General features: G+C 42.0%; 1 protein-coding gene across 2 annotated transcripts; it reads right to left on the minus strand.

Moving 5' to 3' along the window:
* Positions 1-108: 108 nt before the first annotated feature.
* Positions 109-10,424, minus strand: BNIP3 (BCL2 interacting protein 3). Of its 2 annotated transcripts, XM_075155314.1 has the most exons (7): positions 10,238-10,335; positions 10,153-10,205; positions 7,110-7,293; positions 5,858-5,942; positions 3,072-3,178; positions 2,815-2,964; positions 109-1,104 (listed from the first exon to the last, which is right to left on the minus strand). In XM_075155314.1, exons 1-7 carry the CDS (start codon positions 10,333-10,335, stop codon positions 1,053-1,055), a joined length of 729 nt encoding a protein of 242 aa, XP_075011415.1. In that variant the 3' UTR covers positions 109-1,052. The 2 variants fall into 2 exon arrangements, with proteins under 2 accessions (XP_075011415.1, XP_075011414.1); XM_075155313.1 differs by having other exon boundaries at positions 10,153-10,424.
* Between the last annotated feature and the right edge of the window lie 1,315 nt (positions 10,425-11,739).

The following is an 11,739-nucleotide window of genomic DNA, read 5'->3' on the forward strand; positions in this document are numbered from 1 at the left end:
ACTTATTTGTCAGTTATGCAAGTAAACAGTGTGAAACTGTTGTTTGAAGACAGTCTTGTCACCCACTTTCAACAATTATTAGAGAAAAAGGAATGAGAAAACTCTGAATCCACAGGGAACCTTTTTATTTCAATATACAAAACATGATATTTTGGCAAACATTCATTTTCTTCTCATTAAATAAGGTAAAATCACTGAATGAAAAGGCATTCCATTAGTAAAAACAAATAAGCAACCCTTTTTTAAATCTATACAAGGATGAGACAGATGTAAGATGCAGGTTTATTATTTTACAGATAAAAAGACTGAGAAGCAATAGTCTGCAAGTAGATACAACGGAAGAAACTTCTATTAATGGGGGGGTTAAATAAATATCTTTGCAAAAGAAGCTATTTATGAGGCACTGAAGTCCAAATTGTAATTCAGGCTGTTGTGCATCACACTCTGAACTAGTAAAAACTGATGGCAGTTTCACTCGTGCTAATTTCTTCCAGCTGACTCCCAGTGTCTCTCAACATTTCACAGCTCTCACATACGTGAAAGAGAGCGAAGCAAAAATCTATGTAAGGAAGAAACTGCCTTGAGAGAGGCAAAAGCTCCTCTGCATTCCCATATATGATACATAAGGCCACACATTGTTTTGGGCTAATCTCTTATTGTCGTGATTACAGCAGCAGTGACAAATATTCACATCTATGAAGTATAAAGAAACAGCAGTTTAGATGAATACCTAGCTGAATCACAATTGCTATATTAAAGCTAGGATTGTTTTTAAACATCAGGTTCTAATTTTCAAAGATACTTCACTACAAAGCAATATAACGGATGCTAATGCATCTGAAACAAGCTCTATGAATTGATCCAGACGACTATATATGATATATTAGCTTTAGTGTCTCTTTTTCCCATTCTTACGAAACTAGGAACACAACATTTACAGAACAAGTACACACTGATCACGTAGTCATCGCTAGCTCAGACATTTCTGCTGTTCACCTCCTGTATTCCCAGACGAGTATTTTCTTTGCTTTGAAACTGGATTTCAGGTGCCTTTAAAATGTGCTGCTTGAAGCTGTGGTCGTAAGGCGTCTTCCAATGTAGATCCTGAGGACCAAGAACATACGATCGGCGAGTGTTGCATTTCATTTCAAAAAGAATGTACAGCATGTAAGGAACACTTTTTTCTCATCAGGTTACTAGTTATTTAATTTCCAGCAGGAACAGGCCAGGTACAATTAAGCAGGCAAATCAAGTGACTGCTATGAAACTCAGTTTTCCGTTGCTAGTGACTTTGCTAGATGCATACCCTCATCTAATAACGCTCCCTGAGTTCTAAAACCGAATAATTCTGTGTAAGCTGTTCAGTTTCAGGAGTCAGAGATAAGTACAGGGTTAGCAAGAACACACTGCTTCAGGAGGTCTCCAAGTTAGATGTTTTATTACCTTTTTCCTTTTGTTATCTTAAGTTTTTCCACTTGCTAAACACCTCTGAAATTTGTTAACCTCTCATTTTACTGTCATCTTCATGTACTACTTAGTATTTCTCTGGTCATTATTTCACAGCTGCCCTACATTGCATCTTTTATTCACCTACTTCTTGTGGCTTAAAGAAATTATTGAAGTGTAACTCTTTTACTGATACTACATTAAGCACTTTCTGAAGATGTGACTTTGTTACTCACTCATTACGGAACCGGAATGATGCAAATTTGCAGCAGTGGTGGAAGTGACCAGGACAAAAGTAAGTACTTAAATCACCAAACTTGTGTTTATTTTGAAAGGAAAATTCCATTAGGCTTTTATTCTGTCTTGTGCAGTTACTCATTTTAATTTTGGAAGGAGTTAAATTAGTGTCATGCTACTTTTACAGTATCATGTGACTGAGGTCTTGATGTTGTACAGGAAGATAACCTGCGCCTTCATCCACCCAAACTGATGCATACCGCAGGGACCACAGACGATTTGGGCTGTCCCTCCCTCCTTCCAGTCACTGCAGCTGCACAGAGTCCTCCTCTCCCCCTCTATCTCCTGCATCCCCTCACTCCCAACTTTCGTAGCCTTGATAAGGTTCAGGACTTATGCAAGGGAGTGAGCAGAGAAAGAGCAGGACCAGGGCTAACGGCAGGTTCCTTGGGAAACAGGTGTCACCCCAGCACTCGTCTGACTTCTCCCTAAGCGCTCCCGTGTGGCACAGCGTACTCTGATGGGAGACTGGCCAGACATGCCTGGATTCCCAGCATTCTTTGCCGGTATCAAGGAATCTGCCATGCTTAGGCACAGGCAAACTCCGATCCTGACTAAAAGGCATTTATTCTCCTCCCTTTAGTCTGTGTCCTGTAGCTGTTTTTAAAGAAGGATCATCTAACCCCTAAATCATCTAAAGAAAACCAATTCCTGTTTTGTTTGGTGTCCCCTGTCCCTCCCAGGTGTGAGTGGAATTTTAAAATATATTAAATAGTATCTTTCTCCTTTGCAATTAGTTGTGAGATTAAAAGTCACATCTTCAATGGAACCAAGTATTGTGCAAGTGTAACTATAGTTCATATATATAACTCCTAATTTCACTGCCCCTCAATTATTTTGAAAAATTCTCAACTAGGGAGGAAAGTGGAAAAGGAAAACTTGATACATTCAGCAATGCCACAAGCAGACCAAATAGAAAGCACTTCCTGAATAACTATCTATCCCCCTTCTATGGAGAAAAGTGTATTACTCATCTTTTAGACAAAGAGGGAATTGGGAGCCAGAATTAGGCTTCAGAGAAAACAGGTAAAAAATCTACCTTTTTTTTTTTTTTTTTAAATTTAAACTTACCCTAGTCCAATGGCAAGCAAATGAGAAAGAAGCAGAGATGGAAGAAAAACCTTCAAAAATTCCGCTGAGAATATCCCCCCTTTCTTCATTACACTGGTATTTCTCATGCTGAGAGTAGCTGTGCGCCTGGGGTGTTTAAAAAGGAATTCCCTAGTTTTGAGGAAGAAAACACAATCACAGCATTAACAGATACGTATTTAGACTTGTGGAAGTAAAAGCTGCATCCGAGTTCATCCAGAAACACTGGCAGCACTCACTTCGGTGGGATGTTCTCTGGCCTGCTGGACCAATCCCATATCCAATCCGCATTCTTCTTCAGGAGCCTTTCTACTTCTCTCCTCCTTTCAAGAAAATCTTCTTCAGACTGAAACAAAGAGCCATTATCAACAGTACTCAGAACTGGGATAGGCAGGAGTTAGTACTGCAAAACAAAGCTCCTGTTCTGCATCTAAGACCGTACGCTAGACTACCTCTGAAGCTCCCTTCTCTTCCCACTGTGGACTCTCCATATCACTTCTACTGAAGTATTTAGACCCTAGATAAAGGCAGGGGGAGGAGGGAGATCTGTCCTCAGAGCAGGATGTGAATGGAAAAGACCATATCCGTATCCCATATTTGCTTAAGTAAAGACTACCCTGGAAATAAAATGCCAGAGCCCTGCATTTAATCCTTACATATAGGATCTGAAAATATCTCCAGTTCACACATCTGATTGACGTTTAGCAGAGGAAACTTTCTGCCTGCGTTCAAAACTGGATGGAGATCATACTTATCTGAAGATCCTTGATCAAGCTAATACAAGCCAAGTGAAACTAATTCCAGTCTAGTAAAGCTACCTGGCTTTTGGGCCAGTATTGGGAATACTGGTGAAGTGAGCCCAGGTCTATCTGCACACATCTGTGCAGAAAAAAAAAACCACTAAACAGTGGCTTTGTTTTCAAGTGAATTACAGCATAAATGCTGAATAAGAATATAGTTTCTTGCTTAATACATGTGCATTAAATGGAGCCAAAGTCTTGTGATAAAAATAGTATCTGATCATAGAATTAAAATAGCTATATATGCAACACATACACACTGAAGAATGGAAATAAAATTGTCCAGGCAACTTTAATTCTGATGGTTTTCTGACTTTTGATTATTTGTTCTCAAAGCCTAAATAATGATCTTTAAACATATGAAGGGTTTTCTGGAAATATAAAATAGAAATAATTAATTTCCAGTAATGTATTTAGCTAACCTAAAGGTGGTAATTCATTCAGCTAGATTCCTGTAGGACTTGTAGGGATGATGGGGAAAGTGTCAGATAAAAGAAGAGGCAATGGGACCAGGCACATTTCATGTAATTTTGAGAACTGATTAAAACTATGTGTTACTGATACAGCTGTATAATTTAGAAACGGTATGAAGTTGAAATACCATAAGGTTAAATACTGTACAAACAGCGAACACATAGACTTTGTTTTAAAAAGTTCGTAACACTGGATAGAAAAAAGATAATCCATGAACTAATACAGACAGCCAAGGAAATCAAGGAGACCCCGAGATGGTAACACCCAGCACACTCAGCTACAGATGATAAACAATAGTAATTGAAAAAGGGAAGGGATGGGAGAAATCAGTTTTTTTGAAGTAAAATGCAAGGGTCCTGCGTTCTTCCTAGAATTAAAGAAATAACATTGCACATTGGAGCATGAGTAACTGTTAGTGCTGGTAACTTTTACCAGTTTATCATACATTGCTATTTCTTTTCACGCAGAGGTCCCAAGTGAAATATAATCTTGATTTCTAATTGCTAACTGCTAACCCCGTAAGAATTAGTCACAGGCACAGAATATACTTCAATTTAATGAGAAAATAGTATCTCTTTGTACGTAAACAGTGCAGGGAGAGTGATTTACCCAAGATAATACTTGGGTAATTAAAATTTTCTTAAATACTTTTAATACTTCATTCCTCAAAATGTTTTATAAGTAATTTTTTTTCATATTAAAGCTAGTATCTAATTACAGTGAAGAGTTCAGCCTGTTATCATGCAATAAGCTATATATTAATAAAAAATGGTTAATATACAGTATCCTTTCTCCCCACTCTTTTCTGAAATGTATTTATTAATTTTCTTTTTAAGTATGTAAACAAATGTACAAAATGAAATGAGAAATAACTGAGTTTTTGAAAGCAGCATGTAGAAATGCTAAGTACTAGCTGTTAAAACAAAATGGAATCATAAAGCTATGGCAGCGCTTTGAAAATTTATGTTATTGGCTGTCACTTTTAAGTGATTAGAAATTCTTGCTGCTGTCAAATTCACTTTTTAAATTCATAATGCAGCGGTGGTAGTGCATTTAAATAAAATTTCATTGTGGGGGATGCATGAAATGTACCAAGCTGACAGTCAAAGGGGGAAGAGGAAACTTCTGCATGGTAAATTGTCCACAGAACATTAATGTTCACCTATATAGCCACGTATATACCCACCCTATTGATGTGTTTCCTATACATCTTAACGTAAAATCCGATGGTCTCACAATCTGTTAGACTTACATCACAATCGACCTATTGAGCAGAGAAGAATAATGCCCACTTCACAGGACAAGAGAAACCATGATAGAGAACACGTCTCAAGATCACCAGAAGTTGGAGGCTTAGCAAGGTGCTGACTCCAGCTCTCTTGAATTCTAGACTAGCGGTTGTCTTCCGGATTACCTTTTTTCCTAAAAGCTACCTGTAGGATGTGAAGGTTGGCCTTTTCAACTTGTGGCTGGAAAGTAGCATTTGAGAACCCAGCCATTTTAAAAGACAATAGATTAGGCACTTAAATCCTTCTGAAAAATCTCAGGTTACAGATTAAAAAAAAAAAAAAAAAAAAAAATCTGTGCAAGTCAGATACAAATACACAAAGCCTGATTCTGCAAAGATTATTCTAAGTTACTAAGTTATTTAAGTCTCTACATTAGCAACTTCACCTTTTATTTCCTAATGCTGGATTTTCAAACAATGAGAGTAAGAAATTCTTTCTCCCAAAGCAAGATGAGATTTTTACCTGAAAGCTATTCTTTTCTCCACTGCTGTGACTCTCTATTTCCAAAGCTCTGTGACTGTCCTGAGGTGTCTGGGAACGAGGAGGGCTTGATAAAAAGAGAAACGCAAGTAAGAAAGAACTCATTAAATTTTTTTATGACAGTTTATGGTATGAACTAAAAGCTAGTCAATGATGCTTATATGCACAGTTCTCCCGAAGAGCTATAGTGCCCTGACCATAATTTAAGAGATTAATCTGCCAATGGGTGATATAATCCAGGCATCAAATTCAATTGATCTTTGATTTTCTAACAATCTGCCAAGAAGTTTGCTGCATAAAGCTGTTTTTCAGCAGTGCAGAGTTATGCCTGTGAGGCTGTATGATTTGGCCCGTGTTACTTACTAAATAATAATGGGCAGCAGATGATGAATAAAAGTGGGGTTTGGTTTGAATTCAAACTAGACAGATAAGGCTTGGAAGTTCTGCATCCTCCTGTCTATTTTGAGTCCTGTAGTTCCTTTTTTTTTTTTTTTTTTTTTAATTAATAAACTTTAGGCTGCAGACTTCACAGCCCATCAAAAATCAAATAAATTAATTAAGAACACTGACTGGCAATTTGCATCAGATGTCAGTTGTTTTGTTGTGTTATACTCCTAGAAATCGGTTATGTTTTGTAAACTAGATATAGCACAATTCTTTAGCAATTACCCAAAAAGTATTAACTGATGTACCTCATTACAAAACACAAGTTGCTTTTTATCACCTTTCTCTGACATTCCTGTTCCAGGCAGCAGTGTTAGCAGCGCTATATGCTCTTAAGAACAGCACTGACGCTGCTTGCATAAGGACTGATCCTTTAGAATGACAGCCACACACGGCTCCAGAGTATTTTATTTACTAGAACAAGGCTGTTGCCTGTACACAAGCAGCATGCCCGTGGGAAGTTCAGCTGTTGGACTTCTTTATCAGGATACACCAAAACCCCAAGACAGCATCTTCATGAGATGTGAGAACTCTTCTAGAGTCCTCTCCCCTGTAACTTCTTTCTGGTTTCAGGACTTCTACCCAAGCATTACTCTAGTATTTAAATACCGATCTTTTAAATATGAAATTTTCCTCTCTCTTCCTCTCTGCATGTGTGTATATGCATGTGCATACGTATATACACACACATGTATGTAAGCATTTCCGTATTTGTCTTTGTCTCTTGTGCATAAAAACGGCTTTGTGTAATAGTGACCTTTACTTTGCTTACAATTTGCATTTTGTTTACCTGTCGCAATGTGAACTTTCTCTTGAACTGCTTCTTCCAGATTCATGTTGAGCATCAAGGAGTATTTTCTCCATGTCACCATTGTGAATGGAAATAGAGGCAGGTACTTGTTCTTGGCTCGTCGGAGTGACAGTGTTTCCACTGCCATTTCCATTGCTGCTGAAGTGGAGTTCTACCCAAGAACCTGCTCGGCATAATTGAAAACAGAACCAGAATAAACCAAGTGGTTTTGTGTAAAAGGCATGTAAAATATGAGATTGTTGATCCTCTCCAGCGTGACATTACAGCATGACATGCAGAAGTACTAGCATTCACATCTCAGCTAATAAACATGATGAAATGCCAAAATGCAAGGGCACTTTTGTTAGCAAGCTGGAAAGTCTCACAGAACTGAAAAGAAGCTGGTCAGTACATTGTGTCTCTTTCTACAGCTGAAGATCTTTTATTTCGCGATATGTTTAATTTTTATTGTTCAACATAGGTGGTAGCCAAATAAAATAATCTCAAGGACTTTCTCTGCCAAAGTTTATTTATTCCTTCGTTGAAAATATTTTAGGCTCAAGACTCCAATAACTGTTTTGTTTAGTAAGCATTTTTAGGTGTTACTGTTAAGCAATAGAGGATATGTGGCAATGACTAGATCATGTGTTTGCTACTCGCAGTATATTTAACACAGACAGTCACATGTTGCTTTGTTTTTTTAAGAGTATGCTGAATAACAACTATCTTCTGGGCTAGCAGTAACCAATGCACAAAAGGACCTGTATCTGTTGTCTCATGTATAAATCAGCTCAAGGGACAGATAATATTTAAATTAGGTGTCAGTAGAATTTACCTATGTAACACGTTTATGTGTGTAAACAACAGCAGAAGCAGATAGATGATTGTGCCCATCCTAGACAGCCTACAGGAAATATAACAGTAAGTACAGGAGAAAGAGGGCAGGTGAAAGTCCCCGAATTCTGGTGAGCACAGCAGGAAGGATGTCTAAGGCATAAGCAAGGAAAGGGAGAGACACAGACAGTGGTGTTTGGACCGTTCCTGCTCTAGAGGAAGAGAGGCTGGGGCAGAGCTCGTGAAGTAAGCCACGTTCAAGAATGCAGCAGAAGGGATAAAGGAGCAGTTTTAAAGGTATGCAGAAGGGGAGAAGCCAATGCAGAGATTTAGTGTGAAACAGAAACATCAAATGAAGAAAGATATTCCGGTTATGAAGAGACTGAAGGTTCATAAATGGAATGAAAACAGCAAAAAACCAACTGCTTAATCTGCATTAATAACATTAATCTCTCTCTTCTGAAAAGCCAGACGGCGACAAAATCTTTTGAATGGAAACATACTGGGTTACCGAGTCTTGAAGCAACATTTTTCTGGATAGTCTCTTTTACTTCACAACTGTTTTGTTGTTTTGGTTGGTTTATGGGTTTTTTTCCCCTCCATGTGACCGTATGTGGTATGCGTCTGGGTATGCGTTTATACCCAGACAAACTTTTCCCTACTCTTCCCCCCCAAATTTATGAAAGCCCAAGTTGTTACCCAAGAATGATCACAACCACTGACGTTTAAATTAAGACAGCGTCCAAATGGAGCTCTGGCTCCAGCTACCTTGAGAGTATCAGCTAGCTCCTAGTCTACCTTGCTCCTCAGCATATCCCACCTCAGCTTCTGCTCCTCTACTTATAAAAGCAGAACAGCTTCATGCCGCGTGGACTGCGCTACAATGATTTGTATACACGGTCATAAGCTATTTTCCTTTGTGAAGATGCGCACTATTTGAGGCACGCTTACATTTCAACAATCATCAGCACCACAGGCCAACATAACTGCTTCCCACAGCAAACTAACACTACTTACCGAAATCTTACTGGACACAACACAGTGAATGTATGATAAAACATGGAGAAGATTAAGATTGTAACAGAAGGATCACAGTATGTTTTACACATTTCTTTTTTTTTTTTTCTTTTAGACACTCTTTGAGAGTAAGGTTGTGCTAGCGCACTAGGAATGTGTTGTTATATTATCATTTAAAGATAAAAGAGCTGGTATTTTTATGAAGTTGGAAATATAAACACGTAAGAGCACGTGTAATGTGGAAATCTTAATTTCTTAATATATTGCTTTCAAAACTGGAAACAAAAAAGCAAAATTCCACAGTAAGATGAGACCGTCTCCTTAAATTGCTAAAATCACCGTGTAAATCACACAATTTAATATGTAGTTGGACACAGATCTTTCACTTTTAAGGTAAATTGGCTTCTGACTTTCGCTAAACACACAATACATGGAACTGACCCTGATCTCTCCTCAAAGACATATCCCAGACCGTCCATCGATGGTTTCTTTTGACAAGGAAGGATTTATAATTACCACAGCGCATAGATCTCATGAGGATATATATTAATCTGGCTATACTTGGTAGTTCAGCTACACAACCGAGATACCATGGATTTTAAAATTTGACCTGTTCTTCCACCCGCGTCTTAATTTCTCTGGGTTACTAGGAAGCTCTGTAGACGGTTTAATGAGCAATTACTGCCAGGTTGCTGTACGGTCACAGACTAACGGAGGGGAAACTTGCCACATGCAGGGGCTGACCGCGCACACGCCGCCCCCGCTCCGGCCAGGCACCGGCAGCTGAGCGTCCCCCAGGCCCGTCCTTGCCGAGGGGCACGCCGCCCGAGGGGTAAGCCCCTCGGGGATGTTCGGCCACACGAAGGCAGGCGCGCTTCGGGCGCCTTAAGGGCTGCGAGACGCTGCCCCGCGGTTTCGTCCCCCGCAAAGCGCCCGGGCGGCGGCCGGGGCCGGGCCGTGAGGTGAAACCCGACCGCCGCGAAGCGCCCGTGCCCCTGCAGCGGCGGCAGAGGCACCGCTCGGCCTCCAGACAGGCCCGGGGCGGCGGCGGCCCCACCGCTCGCCTCAGCGCCGCCCGCGGCCGCGCAGGCCGGCGGGCACCGAGTGAAGGTGGCCGGACGGACACGGACACCGCCACCGCCCGCGCCGCCTCCAGGCCCGGCCTCCCTCGCAAGCAGCCGCCGGCCCTTACCCTGCAAGTTCTCCTCCTGCGGGCTGAGCCGCGACATGGCGCGGCCTCCGCTCCTCTGCCGCCGCGGCGGAGCGACACGGCGGGCCCCGGTGCTGCGGTCGCGGCAGGACACGCACTGACCGCCGCCCGGCGCCGCTCCTCCCGACCGGGCCGCCGTGACGTCAGCGGCCGCCCCGTTCGCATTGGCCCCTACCGCGGGGCGGGGGGCAGTGGGGGCGGAGTCGGGCGGGTCGCGCTGTCGCTCACGTTCCCTCGCGGTCGCGTAGGGTCCCTCACGTTCCCTCACGTTCCCTCCGGATCCTTCGCGGTCCTTCACATTCCCTCACGGCCCCTCACGGCCCCTCAGGTCCCTCACGGTCCCTCACAGTCCTTCACGGTCCCTCACGGCCCCTCAGGTCCCTCAGGGTCCCTCACAGTCCTTCACGGTCCCTCACGGTCCCTCACATCCCCTTGCGTTCCCTCAGGGTCCTTCGCAGTCCCTCAGCGTACCTCAAGCCGCCATCACGGCAGGAGCCGTGGGGGAAGGTGAGCTGCCGATCGGAGGATCTCCCAACCCTCCAGAGGCAACGGGAGAGGTGCTGTCCTGGCCTCCGACGGCAGCCGGGAGAGCCCGAGCAAAGAACAGGGTAACTTCCTCAGAGAATTCCTCATTTTCTCGCTCCGTACCCACTCAGCACTGTACCCGTACACTACACACCCATCCGTGTCCTGAACCATGCTTCCCGCTCACATTTGGTAACTAAATACAGTGCTTCTTACACAAAGTTATGCAGAGCAAACACAAAACTGTACTTGGATTTCAAGGCAAACCATATCTGATTGCAAAAGCACAAGTGTTGGCCTCTAAACCAGTCTCTGACAGCTCTCTAATGGCACAGCGCCTTGAAACAGGTGATAATGAATTCCTTCTCTTTTTTAATGTTGACTAAGGCTGTAACACCATCCGAGCAGACAGCGAGGGCTCTCCAAATAGGAAACCACTTAGTAAAGACTAGTGTTGCCATTTGAAAGCAGATACTGATTTATTGCTGGGAATTTATGAAGTCAAATACATAAAATTTTATTTTATTTAGCCAGAGGATGGGTAAAGCGTTGTTTAGTTAATTAGAGGATGCAGGCATTTTCTCTAGGTTGAAATTGTTTTCATTTGTGCCTTTCTGCAATAGGCAATCACGAAGCCCAAGTAAAATAAATCTTCTGGTAAATTTTCAGTGAGTTACTATAACAGCAAGGAGTATTAACTTACAACCTTCCCAAAAAGACAAGGTCAAGATTTTATTAATATGTGCATTATACTCAGTACAGCCAATGGGTTATTGGACAAAGTGGAGTAATGGTTTGGCCAATGAAGACATTTTCAGGGTCAGTTCTCCAGCTTTTAGTCCATCCATAGCACACCATTTTTCCATGCCTCAGTCCTAGGCCTCCTGGGACTAACACAGAGCTCTAAGTAGGACCTTATCCTTAGCATAACCCCAAGGCAGCTCTCCGGAGTAGCCCACAAGCCATGCGTTGTGCACACAGGTGGGGATGCAGAGGCCCGTCCTGGCAGCCGCACATCTGGGCACAACTGGAGGGCTGCTGTAC

Source organism: Calonectris borealis, chromosome 7 (assembly GCF_964195595.1).
Source record: "Calonectris borealis chromosome 7, bCalBor7.hap1.2, whole genome shotgun sequence".
NCBI classification, from domain to species: Eukaryota; Metazoa; Chordata; class Aves; order Procellariiformes; family Procellariidae; genus Calonectris; species Calonectris borealis.

Excerpts from the sequence above, each read along its gene's own strand:
- BNIP3 (XM_075155314.1), bottom strand. The coding sequence starts at position 10,335 with ATGCGAACGGGGCGGCCGCTGACGTCACGGCGGCCCGGTCGGGAGGAG. Across the intron at positions 10,206-10,237 it reads GCCGCGACCGCAGCACCGGG|GAGCGGAGGCCGCGCCATGT; the intron begins GCCCGCCGTGTC and ends GCGGCGGCAGAG. Across the intron at positions 5,943-7,109 it reads GAAAGTTCACATTGCGACAG|CCCTCCTCGTTCCCAGACAC; the intron begins GTAAACAAAATG and ends CTTTTTATCAAG.